Source organism: Caenorhabditis briggsae, assembly GCF_000004555.2.
Source record: "Caenorhabditis briggsae complete genome, chrX, whole genome shotgun sequence".
NCBI classification, from domain to species: Eukaryota; Metazoa; Nematoda; class Chromadorea; order Rhabditida; family Rhabditidae; genus Caenorhabditis; species Caenorhabditis briggsae.
The window spans coordinates 10,297,821-10,318,641 of NC_013491.2; the positions used below are offsets into that span (position 1 = coordinate 10,297,821).

At 40.2% G+C, this 20,821-nt stretch overlaps 6 protein-coding genes across 6 annotated transcripts; 1 reads left to right on the forward strand and 5 right to left on the reverse strand.

Moving 5' to 3' along the window:
* Positions 1–63: 63 nt before the first annotated feature.
* CBG14574 lies at positions 64–3,302 on the forward strand (the record flags this gene model as incomplete). The annotated part of the gene is made up of 3 exons (XM_002644569.2): positions 64–120; positions 2,332–3,066; positions 3,120–3,302. 3 exons carry the CDS (start codon positions 64–66, stop codon positions 3,300–3,302), a joined length of 975 nt encoding a protein of 324 aa, XP_002644615.2.
* Positions 3,303–3,366: 64 nt separating this feature from the next.
* CBG27710 lies at positions 3,367–3,487 on the reverse strand (the record flags this gene model as incomplete). Its single annotated transcript, XM_045239661.1, has 2 exons — positions 3,367–3,451; positions 3,480–3,487. 2 exons carry the CDS (start codon positions 3,485–3,487, stop codon positions 3,367–3,369), a joined length of 93 nt encoding a protein of 30 aa, XP_045099549.1.
* Positions 3,488–3,758: 271 nt separating this feature from the next.
* CBG27711 lies at positions 3,759–3,927 on the reverse strand (the record flags this gene model as incomplete). Its single annotated transcript, XM_045239662.1, has 2 exons — positions 3,759–3,779; positions 3,901–3,927. The coding sequence occupies 2 exons, from the start codon at positions 3,925–3,927 to the stop codon at positions 3,759–3,761; spliced, it is 48 nt and encodes a 15-aa protein (XP_045099550.1).
* A 168-nt stretch (positions 3,928–4,095) lies between these two features.
* Positions 4,096–8,924, reverse strand: CBG14575 (the record flags this gene model as incomplete). Its single annotated transcript, XM_045239663.1, has 10 exons — positions 4,096–4,200; positions 6,091–6,192; positions 6,267–6,434; positions 6,492–6,606; positions 6,653–6,729; positions 6,759–7,053; positions 8,131–8,212; positions 8,266–8,379; positions 8,514–8,651; positions 8,840–8,924. 10 exons carry the CDS (start codon positions 8,922–8,924, stop codon positions 4,096–4,098), a joined length of 1,281 nt encoding a protein of 426 aa, XP_045095453.1.
* A 507-nt stretch (positions 8,925–9,431) lies between these two features.
* Cbr-calu-1 lies at positions 9,432–10,517 on the reverse strand (the record flags this gene model as incomplete). The annotated part of the gene is made up of 4 exons (XM_002644571.1): positions 9,432–9,632; positions 9,677–10,223; positions 10,271–10,374; positions 10,425–10,517. The coding sequence occupies 4 exons, from the start codon at positions 10,515–10,517 to the stop codon at positions 9,432–9,434; spliced, it is 945 nt and encodes a 314-aa protein (XP_002644617.1).
* A 2,184-nt stretch (positions 10,518–12,701) lies between these two features.
* Positions 12,702–19,932, reverse strand: CBG14577 (the record flags this gene model as incomplete). Its single annotated transcript, XM_002644572.1, has 9 exons — positions 12,702–12,907; positions 13,002–13,212; positions 13,847–13,980; positions 15,287–15,427; positions 16,855–16,909; positions 18,017–18,126; positions 18,170–18,332; positions 19,664–19,867; positions 19,921–19,932. 9 exons carry the CDS (start codon positions 19,930–19,932, stop codon positions 12,702–12,704), a joined length of 1,236 nt encoding a protein of 411 aa, XP_002644618.1.
* Positions 19,933–20,821: the final 889 nt, after the last annotated feature.

Genomic DNA, 20,821 nt, shown 5'->3' on the forward strand with positions numbered 1-20,821 from the left:
AAAAGGCCCGAGAGAGCGAGCCGTGCACCGCTTTACGGCGCTCGATTCAGTGATCCTACAAAAATGTGTGACGACGAGGTTGCAGCTCTCGTAGTGGACAATGGCTCCGGAATGTGCAAGGTTAGTATTGGGCATTGATAAGAAGGGATAAGGGACATAGGGCAGAGGGATAAGTTTAGGATTAGGAAAATTTCATAATACTTCGGCTTCATTGGGCCTAAAAAATTTCGAAATGCACTTTTAAAATAGGAATGAATAAAAAATTCCTAAGCATCCTGGGACAAAAATAGAAATAGTTCACATAGGAAATTCCGATCGTTTCACTTTTGCAAACTTGCAACAACAAGCCAAACCAAACATGATTCCATCTCCGTCTCACTTGTTTCAAAATACTTCTCTCGCTCTCTTTTTGAATTTCGGGAATATTCTAAATTCCAAATTCCATTCTTCTTTCTCTCCAACCTTCCGATTTGCATTGTTTTGCAAATAATTATGGCAACGGTAGTAGTAGTGATTCATATTGTCCTTTCAACACCTGCCCCCCCCCCCCCCCCATCGGTCACTCTTAGATTCTGCCCCCGCTCCCCGGTTTTCGAAAATCTGGCGCCCATTATCTGACGCTCCATTCATACCACACCATCCCAGTGGGAGGCAAAAAACGAAGGGCAGTATCGCCGCAAGGATATATGTGAGTGGAGTGCTGAGGGAACAAAAAAAGGAGTATTGTTGAGAGTGTTGGGGGCCAACCGGCCCCTCGATGACTGCGCATTTGCAATGGTGTGTGTAAGAGGGAAAGAGAGGCCGAATTGAAGAAGGGAACGTTTTCTGCGGAGATCTTTCTACAATGGGATATATCAAGACCAGCCGGGGTGGAGGGGCCAACAGTGTAATGCACATTAAATGCGATGAGAGCGGTCGTACGGCATTGTGGATCCCAGATTGTGAACGCAGATTAGAGAAGCAGTCCGTGGAAACATGTCACGCATCCAGTGCAACCCGAACACAAGTGGTTTTCACTTCTTTGGAGAACAAAAATCCACATTAAGTATAATTTGGGAACGAACTGAAACAACTGCGAACATCCAATTATCCGCTCCCCTCTAGGACTACTTGGCTAATTTGCGGCCCCCTTCTAGGAACAAGACAGTCGCTTCTAAGAGGTGTGAGTGCGTGCGAGTGAGGTTCCGATGGAACCCATCTTCATCCCGGATTTATTTATATATGTCAGTAAAAGAGAGGCAGCCGCTAATCGCTAATCTTGACAGTGTTGGTCAAGTGTGCCCTTGTATCCCCCCGGCGTCCTCCTATTCCTCGCATCACTGTATATATGCAAGGCGCGGTTTTTGCCTCCTTCGGTCCCTTCTTTTCTTTTCTGTTGAATGACCGGCCCGAACGGATGGATGGATAGTACGCACATAAAGAGACGGACGTACGGAGGCGCAACGGACTGTCAAGGCCAAGAAATGCCACCTTTTGTCAACCCACACTGTATTGATTGATAGGAATGCATATGCGCAATCGAGACATTCGGAAGAGTTCTCTATTGAGGCCAAGTAGTATAGGAGTGCGATTAGGATGAGAAGATGAAGGATATGAAACGACGGGGGGATAAGAGAGAGAGAAAGGGACCGATGGTGGTGGTGGGTCGCCAGCACTAATTTCGAATCCTCATTCAAATTCAATTCCCATTCAAATCTTTTCCCCTTCCATTTCCCATTGGAATCAAAAACTGACACTCTCACATCTGGTGCTCGTGATGTGATGACGATGACTCAATGCATTTCGAAATCTGTCCTAGTGTCCGAAGAAGTGTCTGCTTCTTCTGATGGCCTTTTCCTCCCTCTGTTTCGTATCTCATTATTCAACAATGCAATTGGATTGCGAAATGGGTCGGAGTGGTTTAAAAAAACGCGGGGCCCCAGAGTGGCAGCTGCAGACCCGAGAAACCATAGAGGGAATTGGGACAGCAGTGGGGCACACTCAGACACACAAAGCCCCACACAGAGTGTCGCCGCTCACCACGCACACACACATACACCAAAGCGTTCTCGGAAAAAGTACTTCATTCGATATCAACCGTGAACTAGAGAAGTAGGAAAAGAAGGCATCTAGAGAATAGGCGAATGGGTCTATTGTGTTTGCACTGCTCTCGCTCGCTTGCTGCGCTCTGCCAAATCTCAACCCTGAGGTTTCTTCTTCTCACCGCAACTTTCTCCTCTCTTTGCAATGTAAATATATTAGACATTCTTGCTCCCACCCGACTAAAGAAAATAACGAACTCTTGAGCAACACTGTTGGGGTCATCATGAGAAACAATGCAATAATTTTCAGGCCGGATTTGCCGGAGACGATGCTCCACGCGCCGTCTTCCCATCCATCGTTGGACGCCCAAGACATCAAGGAGTCATGGTCGGTATGGGACAGAAGGACTCGTACGTCGGAGACGAGGCTCAATCCAAGAGAGGTATCTTGACCCTCAAGTACCCAATCGAACACGGAATCGTCACCAACTGGGATGATATGGAGAAGATCTGGCACCACACCTTCTACAACGAGCTCCGCGTCGCCCCAGAAGAGCATCCAGTCCTCCTCACTGAAGCTCCACTCAATCCAAAGGCCAACAGAGAAAAGATGACCCAGATCATGTTCGAGACCTTCAACACCCCAGCCATGTACGTCGCCATCCAGGCTGTCCTCTCCCTCTACGCCTCCGGACGTACCACCGGAGTCGTTCTTGACTCTGGAGATGGTGTCACCCACACCGTTCCAATTTACGAAGGATATGCCCTCCCACACGCCATCCTCCGTCTCGACTTGGCCGGACGTGACTTGACTGACTACCTCATGAAGATCCTTACCGAGCGTGGTTACTCTTTCACCACCACCGCTGAGCGTGAGATCGTCCGTGACATCAAGGAGAAGCTCTGCTACGTCGCCCTCGACTTCGAGCAGGAGATGGCCACCGCCGCCTCTTCCTCTTCCCTCGAGAAGTCCTACGAACTTCCTGACGGACAAGTCATCACCGTCGGAAACGAGCGCTTCCGTTGCCCAGAGGCTCTCTTCCAGGTAAGATGACACCAAGACTCTGGACTATTGTACTTATTTAAAATTTCTTTCAGCCATCCTTCTTGGGTATGGAGTCTGCCGGAATCCACGAGACTTCTTACAACTCCATCATGAAGTGCGACATTGATATCCGTAAGGACTTGTACGCCAACACCGTCCTTTCCGGAGGAACCACCATGTACCCAGGAATTGCTGATCGTATGCAGAAGGAGATCACCGCCCTTGCCCCATCGTGAGTTTTAGACGAATCGAACACTGATTCTAATTTGTTCTCTTCTTTCAGCACCATGAAGATCAAGATCATCGCCCCACCAGAGCGCAAGTACTCCGTCTGGATCGGAGGATCCATCCTTGCTTCCCTCTCCACCTTCCAACAGATGTGGATCTCCAAGCAAGAGTACGACGAGTCCGGCCCATCCATTGTCCACCGCAAGTGCTTCTAAATTACTCTCATTCTCCATCTCCAAGCTCAACAGAAAAAATGTTTCGTATTATCCTGCAAACCATCAAGCCCCCCACCACCGTTTTTTTTTTGTCTTTTTTATTTTCTCTTTTTTATATTTTCTTTTTTCACCGTGTACATTGTTAGTGATAGACATCTTCTCAAAACGTTTGCATTATCCCTCTGACCCTCTCCAGAATTTTCTATGTTAACTTTTATTGTATTTGTTCAATACTACTCCGGTAGTAAGCTAGGCATCTATAATTAGGTTCTCATTGTATCTTTTTGCTGAAGTTTATGTATAATGCGATCATTTCTGAATGTTGACTTCTATCGCTGCCAATGACTCCAAACCCACCTGTCTCCCCCAAACACAAAAATTGACACTTTACAAAATTTTCTCTCTGAATTATGCTCATTTACTGAGATATATTCTTAATAAAGCTTTTAATAAGACAAATCTCGACTTTTATTTTTTTGAAACTAAATAATGAAAACAAAAGTTAAGGAAAGAGTTAAAAGAAAACATAAATTCAACCCGGAGAAGAGATGAAGACAAAATGAGTGGCATTATTTGAAAAACAGGTTTATTTCCCTCGTTTATTTCCAAAAATGTCTCCGACGCGGTCGAGAATTGAGCCAATGCTAAGCGGATCATCTGGATTCGAGCAACGGACGCCGAGTAGTTGATCCTGTAAGATTTTGGAAATGTTGGAAGTTTTTGTAATAGATTAGTACACAGGGAAAACTATAAGGAAGAAAAGAATTGAAAGCTGAGGAAACGATTTGATGAAATTCGCTTCGATTAGGAGGATGAGTCGTTTGTTATTATACGAAAATCACAACGTATTAGTCATGATCCAAATTGACAGTTCTTTTTCTAAGGCTAGTTTATTGGAAATGAGGAATTAGACGATTTTCATTGAGGGGATCAGTGCCAAAAAAGGAAAAGGATCGACAAAAAGATCCGGGTAAGTAACATTGACGAATCCTCACTCAAAAAGTTGAAACTTGATATTTATTTTGAAAAAATCATCATAGGATAGAAGGGGACTGTGATAGAAGGGACCACTAATTGTCAACTTCAACCGTTCTTAATTCCGTTTATGGGGGATATATCGAAAAATGCTCGGCATGCGAAATGTTTACGATGTTATAATAAAAATTGATATAAGTTGTCCCTTCTTGAAATCTTTCAGAGAAAATTAGAAAAACAGGTTCAAAGTTGACAGTTAGAGGGTCAATTAATTACGGGCTTTACGGTATTGTCCAATAATTCAAAAGTTTCGGCTTGAGAACAAAGCTAACATTTCAAGTTGACACTAGGATTTTGTTTAAATACTTTAAATACTGGTCCATACCCTATTTATTGAAATCTGAAGCTCAATTTGTTTGCTGTTTTCAAAATGATGGAATACAAGAAATGAAGATGTGTATTTTTTTTCATACACCTGAAATTTTTGCAGAAACACAAAGTTGACATAAACTAATCGAGTGCCATCGAAACTATCCACTTTAAGCTGATATATTTATATATCTGTGAAAGATATTTCAAAGTGGCCAACAGACAAAATGTTAATCATAAAATCAAAAATATGTGAATAGTTAACCACTATTTGATATCTTTTGCAAGGAATGAAATGTATGGGATTAAGCTTGAAAGTCTGGAAGTTTGCTTTCTGATTTCATTCAGTGTGAATTTTTGAAAAATTGAAGTTTCTCCTCCTTGCCTTCTCACAGTCAAACTCATGAAAGCACCGAGGCATATTTTCGGCCAAATTTGATTGAATTACTGTAGGAGTTATCGAGAACTGTTAAACAGACAAACAGTTATTTACATTATGGTGAACACTTTGCCAGTCAACCACTTTTCAATATTTCTCACAGGAACCGAGATATTTTCGACCAAAGTTGGTAATGAGAAAATAATTTCATTACAGGTTCATGTAGATATCGAAATACGGTCAACTAGCAGCTTCCATCAATATACCACTCTTCGGCATTTTTCACGATACCTATGAAAAGATTGGCTCAAAGTTTACGATGATAGAAACAATTTGAGGGCTTATTTTAAAGTTTTTCATTTGTTCTTGTCTTAGTTTTTTCTGCTACCAAAACTGTCCCATTGTTCCACCCTATGCATCATTTAATTGGATTTTGTGTGTCAGACATGATGTGTCACTATCAATATTAAAACATAATCCGCTTCCGATTGAACTTATGAAAAAGTCCAATCTGTTCCCCGTCTTGGCCTAGCTTGCTATTGTTTCTTGTTCGCTCTGATTCATCAACTATTCATAAATCTTTTCTTTCTGCCAGAAACCTTTTTTCCTCTTTGCTCCCGTCCTCGTCGAGCTCTTATTGTTGGCAGGAATCAATCATATCCTCATACCGCTTGCGGCTATTTCTATTGAAATGCATCAAAACGAGCGTCGAATGATTGATGATTCGAGAATTTTCGAGAAATTGTTTGACAGAAGGTGATGCTTGATTGTTTCAAACACGATTGGAATCAGGGAAAACGACAATAAAATTTAGGGGTGTTTTGAGGATTGGTTAATTTTTATAGGCATTGATCTCACCTTGACTTGCTTGTAGCCACATCTGCACTGACAGGTTCCAAATCGACACTCCGCTGATGGAATGCACTGGTTATTCGAGTAGCAACGACTTCCCAGTTGTACCTGTAGAAATATCAATTTACGGAAATGAAAAGCATTGAAAGTTTTACTTTTGCTAAACATCTATCATTGCTGGCAACTTCTTCAAGTGTACAATCTTTCGTGCATGTTGGGAATCTTTCGTCGTTGTTCTGAAAATTCAAAAAATCAACTGGATTTGTTGAAATACAATTTGGTACCTCATGATATCCTAGCTTACATTGACAGCTTCCCAATGTGCAAGACATCGTAATTCCGCCTTCACACTGAAATATATTAAGATTTAGTCAATTTTTTGCTTTTCGATAACAGAAATCTAATACCTGTTGATCAATTTGGCATGGATCTCCACGATGAGCAATTGATAGGCACTGTCCGTTAACATAAAGTGGTGTCGGATCCCGACACGGTCTTGGACAGCACAACGATGATTTCCATCTAAAAAATATTAATGATTCATTGCACACAACAACATTATACATACCCTGGCTCACTGACAGTGAAGCAGAAATGAGTGAGTGGTCGACATTTGGAATCAGGTGAAGCACCGGCATCACAAGACTGACTCAAGTCTGGCTCTCCATATGGACACCGTAGCCGACAACAATGACCAACATATGGACTACCATACGTGACACATCGATAGCCCAACGGACAGCTATCAGTGTTGGCGGCGTTTTCAAGCATGTCAATGTCGTTGATGAAGAGCCGACGACACGTTTGACGAGGATGCATCCCGTCGGGACAGACTGAAAAAAGATTAAGTGAGTTGATAAGGAGCGATAGAAATTACCGGCATAGCAAAATCCGCGGACGGTGTCTCGTGTGGTGCCAGGGGCACATTGGCAAGTTCCAGCAATGCAAGAGTTGAAGGGGTCCACACATCTGGAGAATCATATATTTTATAAGTCAAAATTTGTTTGGAACAGATAACGTAAATGCTCTAAAGCACAGTCACGTGCAATTGGATTCAATTACCTCGGTTCCTTTGCGAGAATTCATGAATCTGTAAACTAATGAAATGTTCATTACCAGCAAGCTGGTGCGCCTTCGGCGCATTTTGACCAAGTTTTTTACTGGTTGGTCACTCCTTCTTTTTCGCGTAAATCTATATTTATTTTTCAAGCTTTTCAAAAGTCAAAAGACTGACACCAGGACCAACAGACGCGTGTAGCGTTTCATATATAAGGAAGATAATTTTACCAAAATTTCATTAGTTGAAAAAATTTTGAAATCCTTCAGAGAGTCCGCGATAATTGAGTTTTCATGAGCCTGCAGAGTATTACACCACTTAATTTCTAAGTATGGAAATGATAATAATATGTCTAACTCCAATTTATCAAAAGTTATTTTCATTTTCAAAAACTTTAATTTTTTAAAATTTCGTAACTGCTCCACAGGAAGCCAACCAAATATGTGCACTTTGAGCTTAATTGGGTCCATTCATAGGCGAGACATCAGAAATTTGTCACCAACACTTTATTAGTTGATAAAAATTCAATATTCAAACCGGAATAATTAAGTTCAAATTTAACGTATTCTATTAGAGCATTGAAGTATATCTAGAAATTTCAAAAATCGAAAATAGATCTCTATGAATCGGAGTGAGATTTATTGAAATTGTTTCCATACTATCGGAAAAAGAAGGTTCCTGGTTTTTTCAGGCATATTTTTTCAGGTTTTTTCAGGTTCCTGGTTTTTTTCAGTTGAATTACCTAATGTTCTCAATAATCGAAACAATATAATTTTCGAAATTTGTTTTATTCTAAGCGGAATTCCAAGTCTTGAGTACCTCCATTGTAAATTGTTCTCTTTTTAATACAATAACTATCAAGCTTTCTTTGATTTTCCTGAAGCAGAACGTTAAAATTCTGAATTTATCCAAACTCAGGCCATACAATTTTCTTCTCTTCGCTTCCGATGAGTCTTCTCAAAGTCTTCTTTTTTTAAGCGAAAACTCACTGGCTGTCCTTTTCACACGGTTGCATATAATGAGCGACACGCGTACATTCGACACCATACAATTGTTGACCAGCCGGACACGCTGGAAAAAATCCATTCATCAAACTCAGTTTTCTTCCTAAACCATCCACTTACGAACGACACACTTCCCATCGACAATACTTCCACCCCAACACTCGCATTTACCATCCCGGCACAACAAGGGTGGCTTACAATCGCGTTGACAGGAATCGCCGATTTTGGCGGGTGCTGAAAGCGAAATGCTAATTTAGTGTATTATTGGTGGGGGACCGGTTTGATGAATCATTCAGAACTGTAAGAGGGTTCTTCTAGGAGAAGCAACAAAAAAACGAGAATACAAAAAATTATAATGATGGTGTCACCTAATCGGCATATTGTCGTTCGCTCGTCAATGTCGAATTCCTCGAAATTGGTTGGGCAAGTGCATCGGGAATTTCGGCATACTGAGTTCATTCCATAGCATTCTTCGTCGAATAGGCAGTCACTACCAATAAGTTTCTCTGGAAGAAGTAAAAATAAGATTTTGGTTTCTGAATACCAGTTTTAGGAAAAAAAATGGGAAAAAATGTTTTTTTTTTAATTCACCACTTCTAGTTTGGTTTTACAGTATTTTTTTTCTTTCCAGTACTTTCGTTCTATTCCTTCATAAAGCTCAATTTTCATCCCAGACTATCATGTGCCTACTTACGTGCGCATGGGACATCGAACGCTTCTGCTAATCGATCAATAATCAAGAACAAGAATAACAGTCGTCGGATGAATGGTCGATGCATCACTATGGCGTTGGAGAAATTGGGGCAGAGACTACTTCGAAGAAAATCCGGCGTCGCGCAGCAGAGAAATGAGACTATGAAAGGAAAATTATCGCCTCGGGGTCACCACTACCGCCGTCATCATCGTTCATCGCCACGTCCCGATGTGAAGACGCAAGATGTACAAACATTAGATCATTTCATTATGAAATCATCTGAAATATTTAAAATAGTTTCGATTGCGTGGTTTTAATGAGCTCAGACAATTTATTGTTGACAAAAAAAGAAACCAGTTTAAGGAAAATCAGTAAAAATGCAGTTTGGAACTCTCGTGAAAGAGAAAAAAAATCAAATAAGGCAAAACATGGTGAATACGCAAATTTGAAAAATAATTTTTGAAAATTATAACATAAAGAGTTAAGTATGAATGAATGCAAACGACCAGTGACACATATAATTATTATAATTATTAACACATCTCTGAGAGGAGAAATTGTAATACTGCTGTCATAAAACATAATCAACAATTTAGAGCTCGGCTGGGTCGTGCTTCTGGAGTTGCTCTCCGTAGTCGGTGGCCTGGGATCCGACGAAGGTGTCGTAGTGGGCGACGATCTCGTCAAGAGTCAGCTTTCCGTCTTTGTTGTCGTCGGCGATTCCAACCAAATGGCGAGCCTCAGCCTCGGCGTGATCAAATCCAACTGGCATGATCCAGTCGCGCATCTCCTCCTGAAATTGGTGAAATTTAATCTACAAAATTTAACAAATTTCACCTGGTTGAGTTTTCCATCTCCATCCTTGTCTCTGTGCTCCTTGAACATTTCGCGCTCAGATTGAACCCAGTCTGGTTCTTTTCCGGCCAACTCTGGATAATCTTCTGGCCTGTACATATCTCCAATGTACTCCTCAAGATCGACAGATCCGTCCTTGTTCTTGTCAATATCGTCGACAGTCTCGGCGACAACGATGTCTCTCATGTGATCGCAGTCCTCTGGATGCATGAAACATCCGTACTCGGTTCTGTCAAGAGCTCCGTTAGAATCGTAGTCAGCGACAGCCCATCTCTTCTCGTCACGAGCGATCATCTTGGCGTATTCTGGAGAAAGCTCTTGTCCGGCTCCGTCGGCGGATCCGTAGACCATCTCTCTGTAGTCTTCCCACTTGATCTTTCCATCGACGATCTTCTCGGCCTTGTAGTTCTTCCAGGTACGGTCAACGTCGTTGTTCACGTATCTCTTTTGCATGAAGTTGATGTGATCCTTGAGTTCGTTCTCCTCAATGAATCCATCGCTGTCGGCATCCATCTTTGGCACAAGCTTGCTGAAATTCAACTTTTCTTATGAGAATATAGCAGCTAACATTCTTACGCAAGTTTCTCCTTGGACTTCTCTGGGGTCAACTCGTCGAACTCGGCAGCGGTGTCCTTTCCGAGGAACTGTTCGTGATCGTACTTCTTGTCATGTTCCTTTCCCTGCAATTCGATTCATTATGCATAACGTTTGAATAGGTTCTGACAGTTACCTTGAAGTGTTCTCCGTCCTTCGTTGGATCCGAAGAGTGATGAGATGCAAGCGTGGAAACGGCAAGGAGGCCGACGATGAGAAGGACCTTCATTCTGTGTTAGATTACACTACCTGAAAACTTTATTGATGAGAAGAAAGATGATTAAGAGGAGAGGAAAAACAAAATGCGACGAAGCAAATTGACAAATTACTTAATGCGCAGCTCGCTTAAAAGGATATACATAACTAGGTCAAGCAATCGGGGACACTTTTTATGCACCGTCCTTAACGAGAAGGAGGTGTATATAACAGAAAAACCGGGGAAGAAGGAAGAAGAAGAAGACAGGATAGCAGTCCAAAATTTACGCCCCGATTGGAAGTGGTGAGTTGGCCTGCTTGCGAACTGTCAACCTCAAAACCCCGCCAGTGTTGACAGTTCCTCGATAACTCTTACCCAGCTCACACTCACGCAAATAAATTCCCATATTCTTAGCTACTAATGAAGATAGGTCTGAATAACTTGGGCGTTTTTTTTTCAAATAGCCTTGGGTTTTCTTATAAAGAATTAGTACACGTGGACATAGGACATACGCATCAATCTCTCTTGATTCTGACTTCTGAACATCTAGAAGAACAGGGAAGTCGTTCAGAACAGAGAAAAAAAGAAATGGATAGGATAAACCCGTTACTTCTTCTCCGTTACTTATGCTGTGGGGCGTCTACAGGTTCAATATAAAATGAGCGGGACACGTCAGATACTCTCTTGCGTTGAAGAAAAAGAAAGAGACAAGATGGTCATCGGGGTCAGTGCCTGCCAATTTCTTTATGCGAGCAAAAAAGAGTGTGGAGTACTTGGAGACGCAGCCAGAGGTTAAGTTAAAACATTGAGACACACTGTCGAGCGGGGAGAGTGCACCGACACTGGGGGTTAGAAGAATACTACGGAAGAGAACAGCCCCGCCAAACCGACGAGAGAAGACACATTCATCCTCAACTGTGAGTGTATCTTAGAGAGAGGATGAGGAGAAAAGACTACACACACAAACTGTGAGAGCCACGTGTACCAAAATCGACGACTCGAGGAAGGATAGGATAAGAGATAGGAAGGTCTCTTGTTTCGAAAATTTTCTCGTACAATCGAAATAAAAGTTTTTTTGAAGCAACTGCCAAGTACCTTCAGTTACACCTGCGAATATATACCTGAGAAAACTGGATACTAATTGAAAATTAGGAGTGCAAATTCGAATTCGAATTCTAATGGACGCTTTCGAATCGGATAAGAAAAGTCTGCAAAAGTGTGCAACCACACAGACTCTCTCAAATTTCTGAAAGGTCAAGATCCAAACAAACGATCTTCATTATAAACAATTATACTTCGTTTACTTCAAGCCTCCTACTTCACGTATAAACAAATGAGAAGAAGAAGTAATAGGTCACTCGGCGACGCGCGTCCACAACGCTTTTTATATAGGTGCAAGCCAGAGGCGACAGCTGAGGACCGTTTCGAGAACCTTCTTTCCGTCGTTGTCTGCTTCACAGATGTCGTCTCCGCCTGGAACACGTCACCTAAATCTTCTTTCACATCTCATCCTCACCCGACGACCCTGGAGTCGTGCTGGGCTGTGACCCGAAATCACTCCACCACAATACAACAACTTATCTGTTTAACCATATCTCGCATAAATCCCGTACGCGCGCGGCAATTCTCTGATTATCACTCAAGGGTACCCGTCTTCGTATCTTCTATCGTTTTTTTTCTTTCTACGACGGCCCAGTTACCTAGTTAGAAGGAACGAAAACAAAGAAAGAGATAAAGGCTGAATGGATATATCGAACAGATATATAATTCGAATGGAACAACCGAAATGGATTGTTTGATCATGAGAAAATCGAAGAAAAAGAGAAAAAAAAGAGTTTTCGTTGTAGAATCATTTCATTTACAAATGAGGGATCTGATGGAAAGGATTGGATAGTCACAACACAAATTTAATACAAACCTTGTTAGAAGAGATAACAGTCCAGGAAAAAAGAGCTAGATAGGATAGGAAAATAATAAATAAAGCTCAGCAGTTACTTGATATACGCAATGACAATGTGTGACAATAACCGAGTTCAAAAATAGCAGATCAACTACTTGTAGTGAAATTGAGGGAAGGGAAAGAGGAATCAAATTTTAGGAATTCTTTTTGATTGAGGGATTTTTTGTCAGAAAGAAATGTTAGAGAAAGAAGTTTGCAAAAAGAAACAAAATGATAGATGTGAGAAGATGTGTATACATTGTAGATGGTAAGGGGATTTACCACCAACGGAAGAATGGGGTCTTCGTCTGCACTTTTTGCTCATAGGTCTCCTGCCACGACTTGGAGCCAACACTCGATGCGCCGCCTGCCTCAGACGAAGTCGATGGCCCAGTACCACTAGCAGCTGCAGCAGTCGACGTGGAAGGTCCAGGCTGCTCAGTTTCCACATGGCCAGATGTGCTGTGCACACCAGAGACGTCCGCTGTAAACGTGAGAAGAGTTGACGGATGGTTTTTACACAGCGGAGTAGGGAAGAAAGAGTGTTCTTTCTGAAGTAAATGAAAAAAAAAACTTACAATCATAGTTGGGGGCCTCTTCGTACTCAGCGTTGCGGGATCTTCTGGATTTCTTCTTCTTTTGTTTGACTTCAACCATCAGTTGCGGTGGCATCAGGATAAGTTGGTATGGGCTCTTCTTCTTCATCAGAGCTTCGCGCAAGTTGAAGATTTGTCCACGCATCACCGACATTTGCTTCTCAAAGATTTTCTTGTCGAATCCTTTGTCGTTCTGGAAATTTGAAGAGAATTGTATTTTTGTAAAACTTAGGAAATTGAGCACACATGAGAATTTTTAGAAATTTGAGCGGTATTTCGAACTGCAAAAAAATTTTCAGCTCAATTTCGAAATATTCCAATTTCCCAAAAAATGACTTATGTGTAAAACTGAGTTCTTGGTGCTGGTTTCTCTTAAGCCGTGGCAATTTCCGAGGCTCAAAGTTTAATACCTATTATAAAAGTAGTTTTTGAGAGATTCAAAAACGTTCATAATCCGTCCTTATCTTTTGATAAAGTCTTCTTAATCAGGTTTTTCTGATAAGTTCATACTCTATTTTTAAATATGTATCTTTTCTATGATTGTGAATGAAGATTTACGATGTTTTTGACCAACCGACCACATACGGTAAAACCTGTAGCAGGAAATTTCAATTTTGAACCAATTTTCTATGTTGAAAAATAAGAAAGTGTTAACTGATTATTAATCATACTATAAAAAGTGTTTTGTCGTTTGAGACATTTTGATATGTTGCATAGGAATGAAGATAGTTGAGCACAAACTTTAGAGTGTGGGCCCCTTCTATTACTGAATTTTACGGTAATCAATTTTTAGGCAAAGTCTAAAGCTATAAATTTTTATTTCTCACCTTGAAGACACGTCGAAGATCCTCACAAAGCTCCCTGACCCATTTCGTATCATCCAATTTTGGCAGAAGCAAGTCGACAATCTCATCAGAAAATGGAATACGAGCCTGTGGGAGAAGTGCCCATCCAAATGGATCTGGAAGAGAAATTGTTTTTGTGCGGTTTCCGCTTTCAGTTTTCCTTTCTGTTGAAATTCCAAAACAAAATTTTAGCGTTTTTCTGTTTACAATGAAGTTCTAATCAGAAAAATGATAATAAATCACTTTCACACATTTTGATATCACAGAAAAACACACGGTCAATTTATACCTGGAAACAAGTTCTGTTCTATTGTTTTCCTGCAAAAATTGAGAATCGTAAACAAATCATTTGAATTTTAAATTTTCCGCAATCACTTGTTCAAACTGTTCCAACTTGGAAGTTTCACTCTCATGCTCTCTAGCGCTCAGTTCAAAAGACGAATTTCGTTGTCATTGTCTTGTCAGACCGCCTAAAATGATCATCAAAAAGCCACAAAGTGGCGACCCATAAAAAATTGGCTGATGGATCGAACAATGATCAAAACAGCATGCCAAACAAATTCTGCGCGTATTTTTCTCCACACAAAAACATCCAAAAAACTATTTTGAGAGTTCGACGGTCAAAAATATGTCTGTGCGTGTGTATGTTGCCAAATAAATTTGAAAAAACATCCTGAAAAGGTCATTGTATACTTTCTCGCTTTGTTCAAAATCCTGTGGTAAACAACTAGTGTTGGAACAGCTGTCGCCTGCCATAAAATAATCTAAAAGACATAAAATCAGTGGAAATCGTTAAATGAGTAAAACTTTGGAAATATTTGGAATGCTGAAGGATAGTTGAATGATAAAATTCAGACCTGTTTCAAAACATGTTGATTTCAATAGAGCGTTTTGGTTTGAAAATTAAACTTTGTACTCTGTTCTGTGAATAATCGAAGCTAACTTCAAAAACAAGACTATCAACATTCAAATTTTGTAATTGAAATTTCAAGATCGTGGGAAAAACTCATTTACCAAGAACTCCCAATTTGAACATTTTTCTGAAACAGAAGCCGTCACCAAGAGTGCATCAGAAGAAGGTACATCGAGTTTTTCATGTATAGAAAAATCGAATATGTAAAAACTAAGTGGTTTTCTTTCATTCTCCAATGTGTAAGAATAAACCAAAGTACCCTTGGACCCCATATACCTAAGAACTAAACCATTTCTTGATATACCCTTGGAATCTGGACCCGAAACAAATCATAATCAACTGTTGATCTTTCAACCTCATTTTAACCACAATTAGGAGTTGCCACTCATATTTTCAGATGTTATGATTGACATTTACAGACCCCACAGGTGACCGTCTCCCCTCCCCAAAATTTGACTGCCCAAGTTCCTCCTTGTCTCATCTCATCACAAAAAAAAACAACAACTTACACGCTCTCCACTCATCCGGATGTTTGAACGGGAACGCCAATCCGTTATCAATGGCAGCAACGTCGACAGTTGGAATCGAAACGTCGGCCCACTCAATCTCAGCGGGTGCTGGATCATGAAGATTGGGCGATCCGAATTGTGCTGAAATTGAGAAATATAGTGGGATTTGGGGGCGAAATCGATAGAAGCAAGGCTATCAATTAATTGAGAACGGCTGTTAGATCTAGCTTTCTTTCTGCTTGCTGCATTGGTTTCGCTAAAAACAAGAACTATATTGTTGGATGGGGATTCCATGGTACTATAAATATTAGTGATTTGTGGTACTTTTATGAAAACAGAACCATCATCAGAACACGATTATTCAGTTGATCGACTGATCAAAATTCTCAAGAATTCCAACTGGCATGGGCCTACCTGATCACAGAAATCATAACAAATTAATTGAACAAATTTGAAAAATATTGATATTATTTTAGTTTTTGAGGTTCCAGAATTTGTCCTTTTGGAACATCACTTGTTGTACAAGAGAAACAAAAACCTATACAAAATCGTATTAAAGAAAATTATCTTTGAGAATTATGAATATTCGGATCGATGACATCAAGTTTTGCTATTACTGTGGAAATAAAAACACCTTTTTCAAGAAATCGAAAAATCGCAACAGTCTCGAAAGTTTAGAATTATTATGTATTTATTAAAACATCGTTCCTCTCAATTTTGATATCCTAGTACCAACATTCCATCTTGTTTATGTTGATCGTATTTCCCTTTCCCCGTTTGGCAACAGTTTTACGACTTCTGAAGGAAGTATCAGAAGACAAAACTTAATTATCTAACTACTTTTCACCACCCAGTCAACTACTGTACCATTTCTCTCTTTCCTATTTTTTGAATTCTCAAATCAACAATCACATTCCGTTCTCTCGCTCTTTCAATCCGATCAAAAACAATGAGGCGTGGTTTTCAAGTTCGTTTCGAAAAACAGCCAACTCGCAGACCAAAACACCCTTCAACCCAGATGTTGGAAAAGTGGGCGTGTCCAATAACAAGAAATTTTTTTTTCCAGAGAGCGAAAACAACTGAAAACAGATACTGTAGCATTGATAGAGAGAGAGTGAGAAGTGGGAGGTGCTTCGGAGAGAGTCGGTGGTGGCAGACGTCGCAAAAACAACCTCAGAGGGAACGCTAGAAAGTAGAATCTGTAGAGAAACAGAATTGAGTTGTTTACTTTCTCCCTTTGTAGAAGGTCGGTTGGTGTTGCCGCCAAAACTCTCTCCGCCTTTCGAGCCAGTCAGTTCTGCCAGATGTTCACCATTTCAGATTATTTTTTTCCTCTTCCCAACTTTCATCGTTGTCTAATTTCAACGTTTTTCAATTTCAGAGATTTTCTCAAATTACTACAACAGTCTCAGCTGATTGCGCAACTATGAGCGATCCTCAAGCTGAGCAGGATGAGCGTGACCGTGCATTTTCGTTTATGAGCAGCGACTCGGGAGTGGACACGACAACTCATGGACGTCGTATCGAGAAGCCGCTCAAGTCTGTATCTACATACGATAAATACCCACCGTCTGGAATTGTTTCCGAGTCGACCAAATCGATGAGCTTCTCGTCGCCAGGTACCTGAAAATTAGAATAGGATGAGCAAAATGTTTTGATTGATATAGTTCATAGGATTTCGTTTGTGTCTAGTGTAACTTAAAACTCATAGTGTGCCAAGTTGCAATCCTACGCTAAGCTTCGATAGAACCCAGTCCTATACTACAGTTATGAGTTTAAATATCTCGGTTTCTATGAGATATCTCAAAAATCTGTGAACCGATGATATTGGTTATATCACGATAAGTGATTTATCATCGACCATTTTTTATATCTATATCTTTTAAAGAAGATGAGAGTGGGCTTTCATTAGAGCATTTACGGTATTTGAGTTCTACAGTTTTTATAAGTGTTTGGAAACATTCATTCGGATTATTTGTTTATTCAAAAGTAATGTGTTTGGAATTTGGGAAATTCAAAACTAATCGAATTGGAAAATTTTTGATCGTTGAAATAATTTTAAAAAAGACATATCCGAAAGCTTTCAAAATCCTGAAATTGATCAGATACACTTGGGAATATACGGTATCTACAGTATCTAATTTTCAACTTTCTGAAGAAAATTTCTTGTAAAATACCTTCATAACTAAAATTTCCGAAATATATTTCATTACAATATTTCTAGCTGGCTGTTGTTCTTTCCAAAATCAACTATGTGCAGTCTGTTCAAACATAAGAGTAACTAGTCTCCAATTTTTTTTATCCTTTCGGAAAATCTGATTTCAATCGTTTCTAGATTCAAACTTCAATCCTCTCTAATCCATCTAGTTAACATACGCTACAACGATAACATTAGCTTTGTGATTTAAAATAACATTGCAACAATCAAATCAGACGATACTCTAATGTCCTTCACTAATCGCTTTCAGAACGTCACTTTCGATTTCAATCTCTTCTTTCTTAGAAATGTAAACAATCACGGTATCATCAAAAAGAAACTGCTATAAGTAACCGCTCAAGTTTGCCATTTACTTCCAAAACCAATTAGAAAAATTATCTTACACCCCCGATCTTTCCACCTAGAAAAACAACTACTTTCACTCATTCTACCAACATTTCATTGACTGTTCTAAAGTTCATCGAGTTCTTCGTCTGCATTTTTGAAGGTAAAGTGAAGTTTTTAAGTTATACCTGAGGCTTAGCATTGGCGGGGTCGCATGGAACCTCGTTGTTATGAACCGGTGCGCGATCAATCACATCGGCAAGGACATACTTGATAAGCCAGTTGTCACTTCCACGATCTGAACATTTTGTTTGGTTTATGAACTCTTTCTTTTTTCTCACCAGTGTTGCGAATGATATAATCCAATGCGACGAGTTTCTCGAACAAGAACTGAAATTCTCTCTGAGTGATCGGCGGTGGCGCGGTCTCTGGCTGATTGACCCAGGTTCTCAGCCAATGTGCAGCATCTTGATATCCTTTGACAAACAATTGGAAGCTGCCAGTCTGTAAAAATACATTAGATAAGTGTAATTACTCAGTGTGGGAATAATCTTGTTCCACTGAACCCATAGTTCTCCCTAATGGCTATTCCAATTAGCTATTCCACTTGTCTCTGTCCTCCTAAGATGGGTACATTGACCGAGTGCTTCCCGCATTCTTCCCCCTTTTTCCATCATCAATGCACAATGAATTGGCTCCAGTTGTGAAATTCTATGAAAATTCTACTGGAGGGCTCCGTATCTCACAAATTTATCTTTTCGTGCATGACACTCGTTTTCGCGCAGATGGTGGTGGTCGCCTTCCCCTGATGTCTTGGTTTCCTAAATCTATCTCGCCTTCTCCTCCCATCAAATCCCCATTTCCATGCTTGTCAATCCATGAGGATTAGCATTTTCTCCATTTTCTCTCTATCCATATGTTTTCATTTCCTCCGGAATAACTGAATATATAGAGTGTGTGCTCTTTTTCCTCTCATTGTTCCATGTTTAGTGTTTTTTTACAATGAAACAATAGGAACTTGTTTACACCAAAAACTCGAGTAGTTTAATGTTTTTGTCTTGCGAGAAGATGTTTTCTTTATATAAAGGAACACTAAAAAACAAGTTCTGACCTTCTCTACCAAAAACACAAACAACGAAAATCCCGCGAAAAATTGGAAGCTGAATATTTTAAGATGAAAAAAATGTGTTTATGAAAATAATACCATTTTCGCATGATAACTTCAAGAGACAAAAACAGAGGTTGCTCCAGGCACGGTGGAGAATTGAGCAAACAACAATTTCCTCTCTATACTGGAAACTAATAAAATTGGTTTTCTTATTTTGACCACTCTCCATCCCTTAAATAGAAAAATATATCCCTTTAACGAAACAAAAAGTGTTCCTTGTTTATCTCTCTGACCAGTCAGTGTGTTGATGATTGCAGCAAAATGATCGGTTCATAAATCTTGTCTTAGATTTTTCGCGTCTATTCTGGCATCTGTGAACCATCGTTATCTTTTGTTGTGTGCCGAAAGTGTTCGGTTAAATCGTCTGCGGCAAGAACAAAAATGGCAAGTGTAATGAAAAAATCACACACGCAAACATTACAGTTTAAGGAATTTGATTAAAATGCGCGTGACTAATGTGGCAACAATTTTCCGAAAAAGAAAATTTCGAAAAAAAGTTTTCTCGAACGGTTCAATGACACCAACCTGACAAGCGGTAGATAAGGGCAAAAGAAAGGGAATCAAAACCTCATTTTGTTTGTTTGTTTCGAAACATGACTCTTTTTTCCCTAGCACCCATACGGAATTTACTTTTAAAAAATTTATTTATACTATTAAACCCTCTTACCTTCTCTGGTAATCCGATACGATGGAATCGGCGTCCAATATTCGGGTATCTTGACTGAATCCGTTCCTTGGTTCTAGCCTTGGCGCGGTCGATGCGATCGTAGTAGAATGTTGGCGCCGCCAATTCCACGACCCCAGTAGGTGGGACGATTCCCAGTTTGAGTTTCTCATCCACCAACGACGCTCCGACTTCGGACAAGTATCCCTGAAAAAAATACACATAGGTACTCGGTTATTCATTGGTTGTAAAGGACACACATAAACACACATTATTCGGGAAAAACCACCCGATGCTGTCAATCCAGAAATACGAATTTGCGCGAAATGAACTAGGATGACACATAATTATTTCAGTAGTCGTAGTCCTAGTACGCTAAGCACTCATGCGGTCTCTAGGAGGGTTGGAATATTATTTCGTCTTTTTCTATATACCTCCCCTTGAAATCGTTGTGTTGTTCTTTCAAAGTTCATTGACCCGCAGAAAACCGGTAACAACGGCAACATAAATACATATACATGTATACCAATAGTGCCAAGAGGAGAGTGAAAACCATTACACTATTTCACCATTTTTTTTTGTAAATCTCGGAAGTTTTCTTTTTTTTTGTCGCCCCTCCGTTCTTTGTTTCCGCTAAACCCCCATTAAGCACTGGGAGATAAATGTGCATCGTTACAAAAATTTTGAAACAACGAGAAGCATCTTGCATTCTAATTCCATTTCCCCCATTCTCATTCTCGAGCTCAAAAAACACTTCTTCATCAACAACATTTGGCTCTATTCTCCTTTTCACTTCATTTTTCCATTTTCCTCATCTCTTTTCCTTCTCAACACCGATTGGCTGCCATTTGAGAATGAGATGAGGAGAAAAAAAGAAGACGGAGAAGAAGTCATCTTTTCTGGAAAGAATTGAAAATGAAATGTGCTGGACGACAAGACAGCACCAGCGGTCAAAACCGGCCACACAATTGTAGCTCTTGCCACAAAGAGAATGGCAATTATATGAGGCGTTAGGAAATGGTTGGGAAGACCGAAAGGCAAGGGTGAGGAATGTATTGAGCAATTCTATTAAAGTCATTGCTACTAACTACGTTCAGTCTTGACTCGTAGAACAAGAAGAATTCTTCTCGTTTTTCGTAAAGATATTCGTTGTGAATGTGT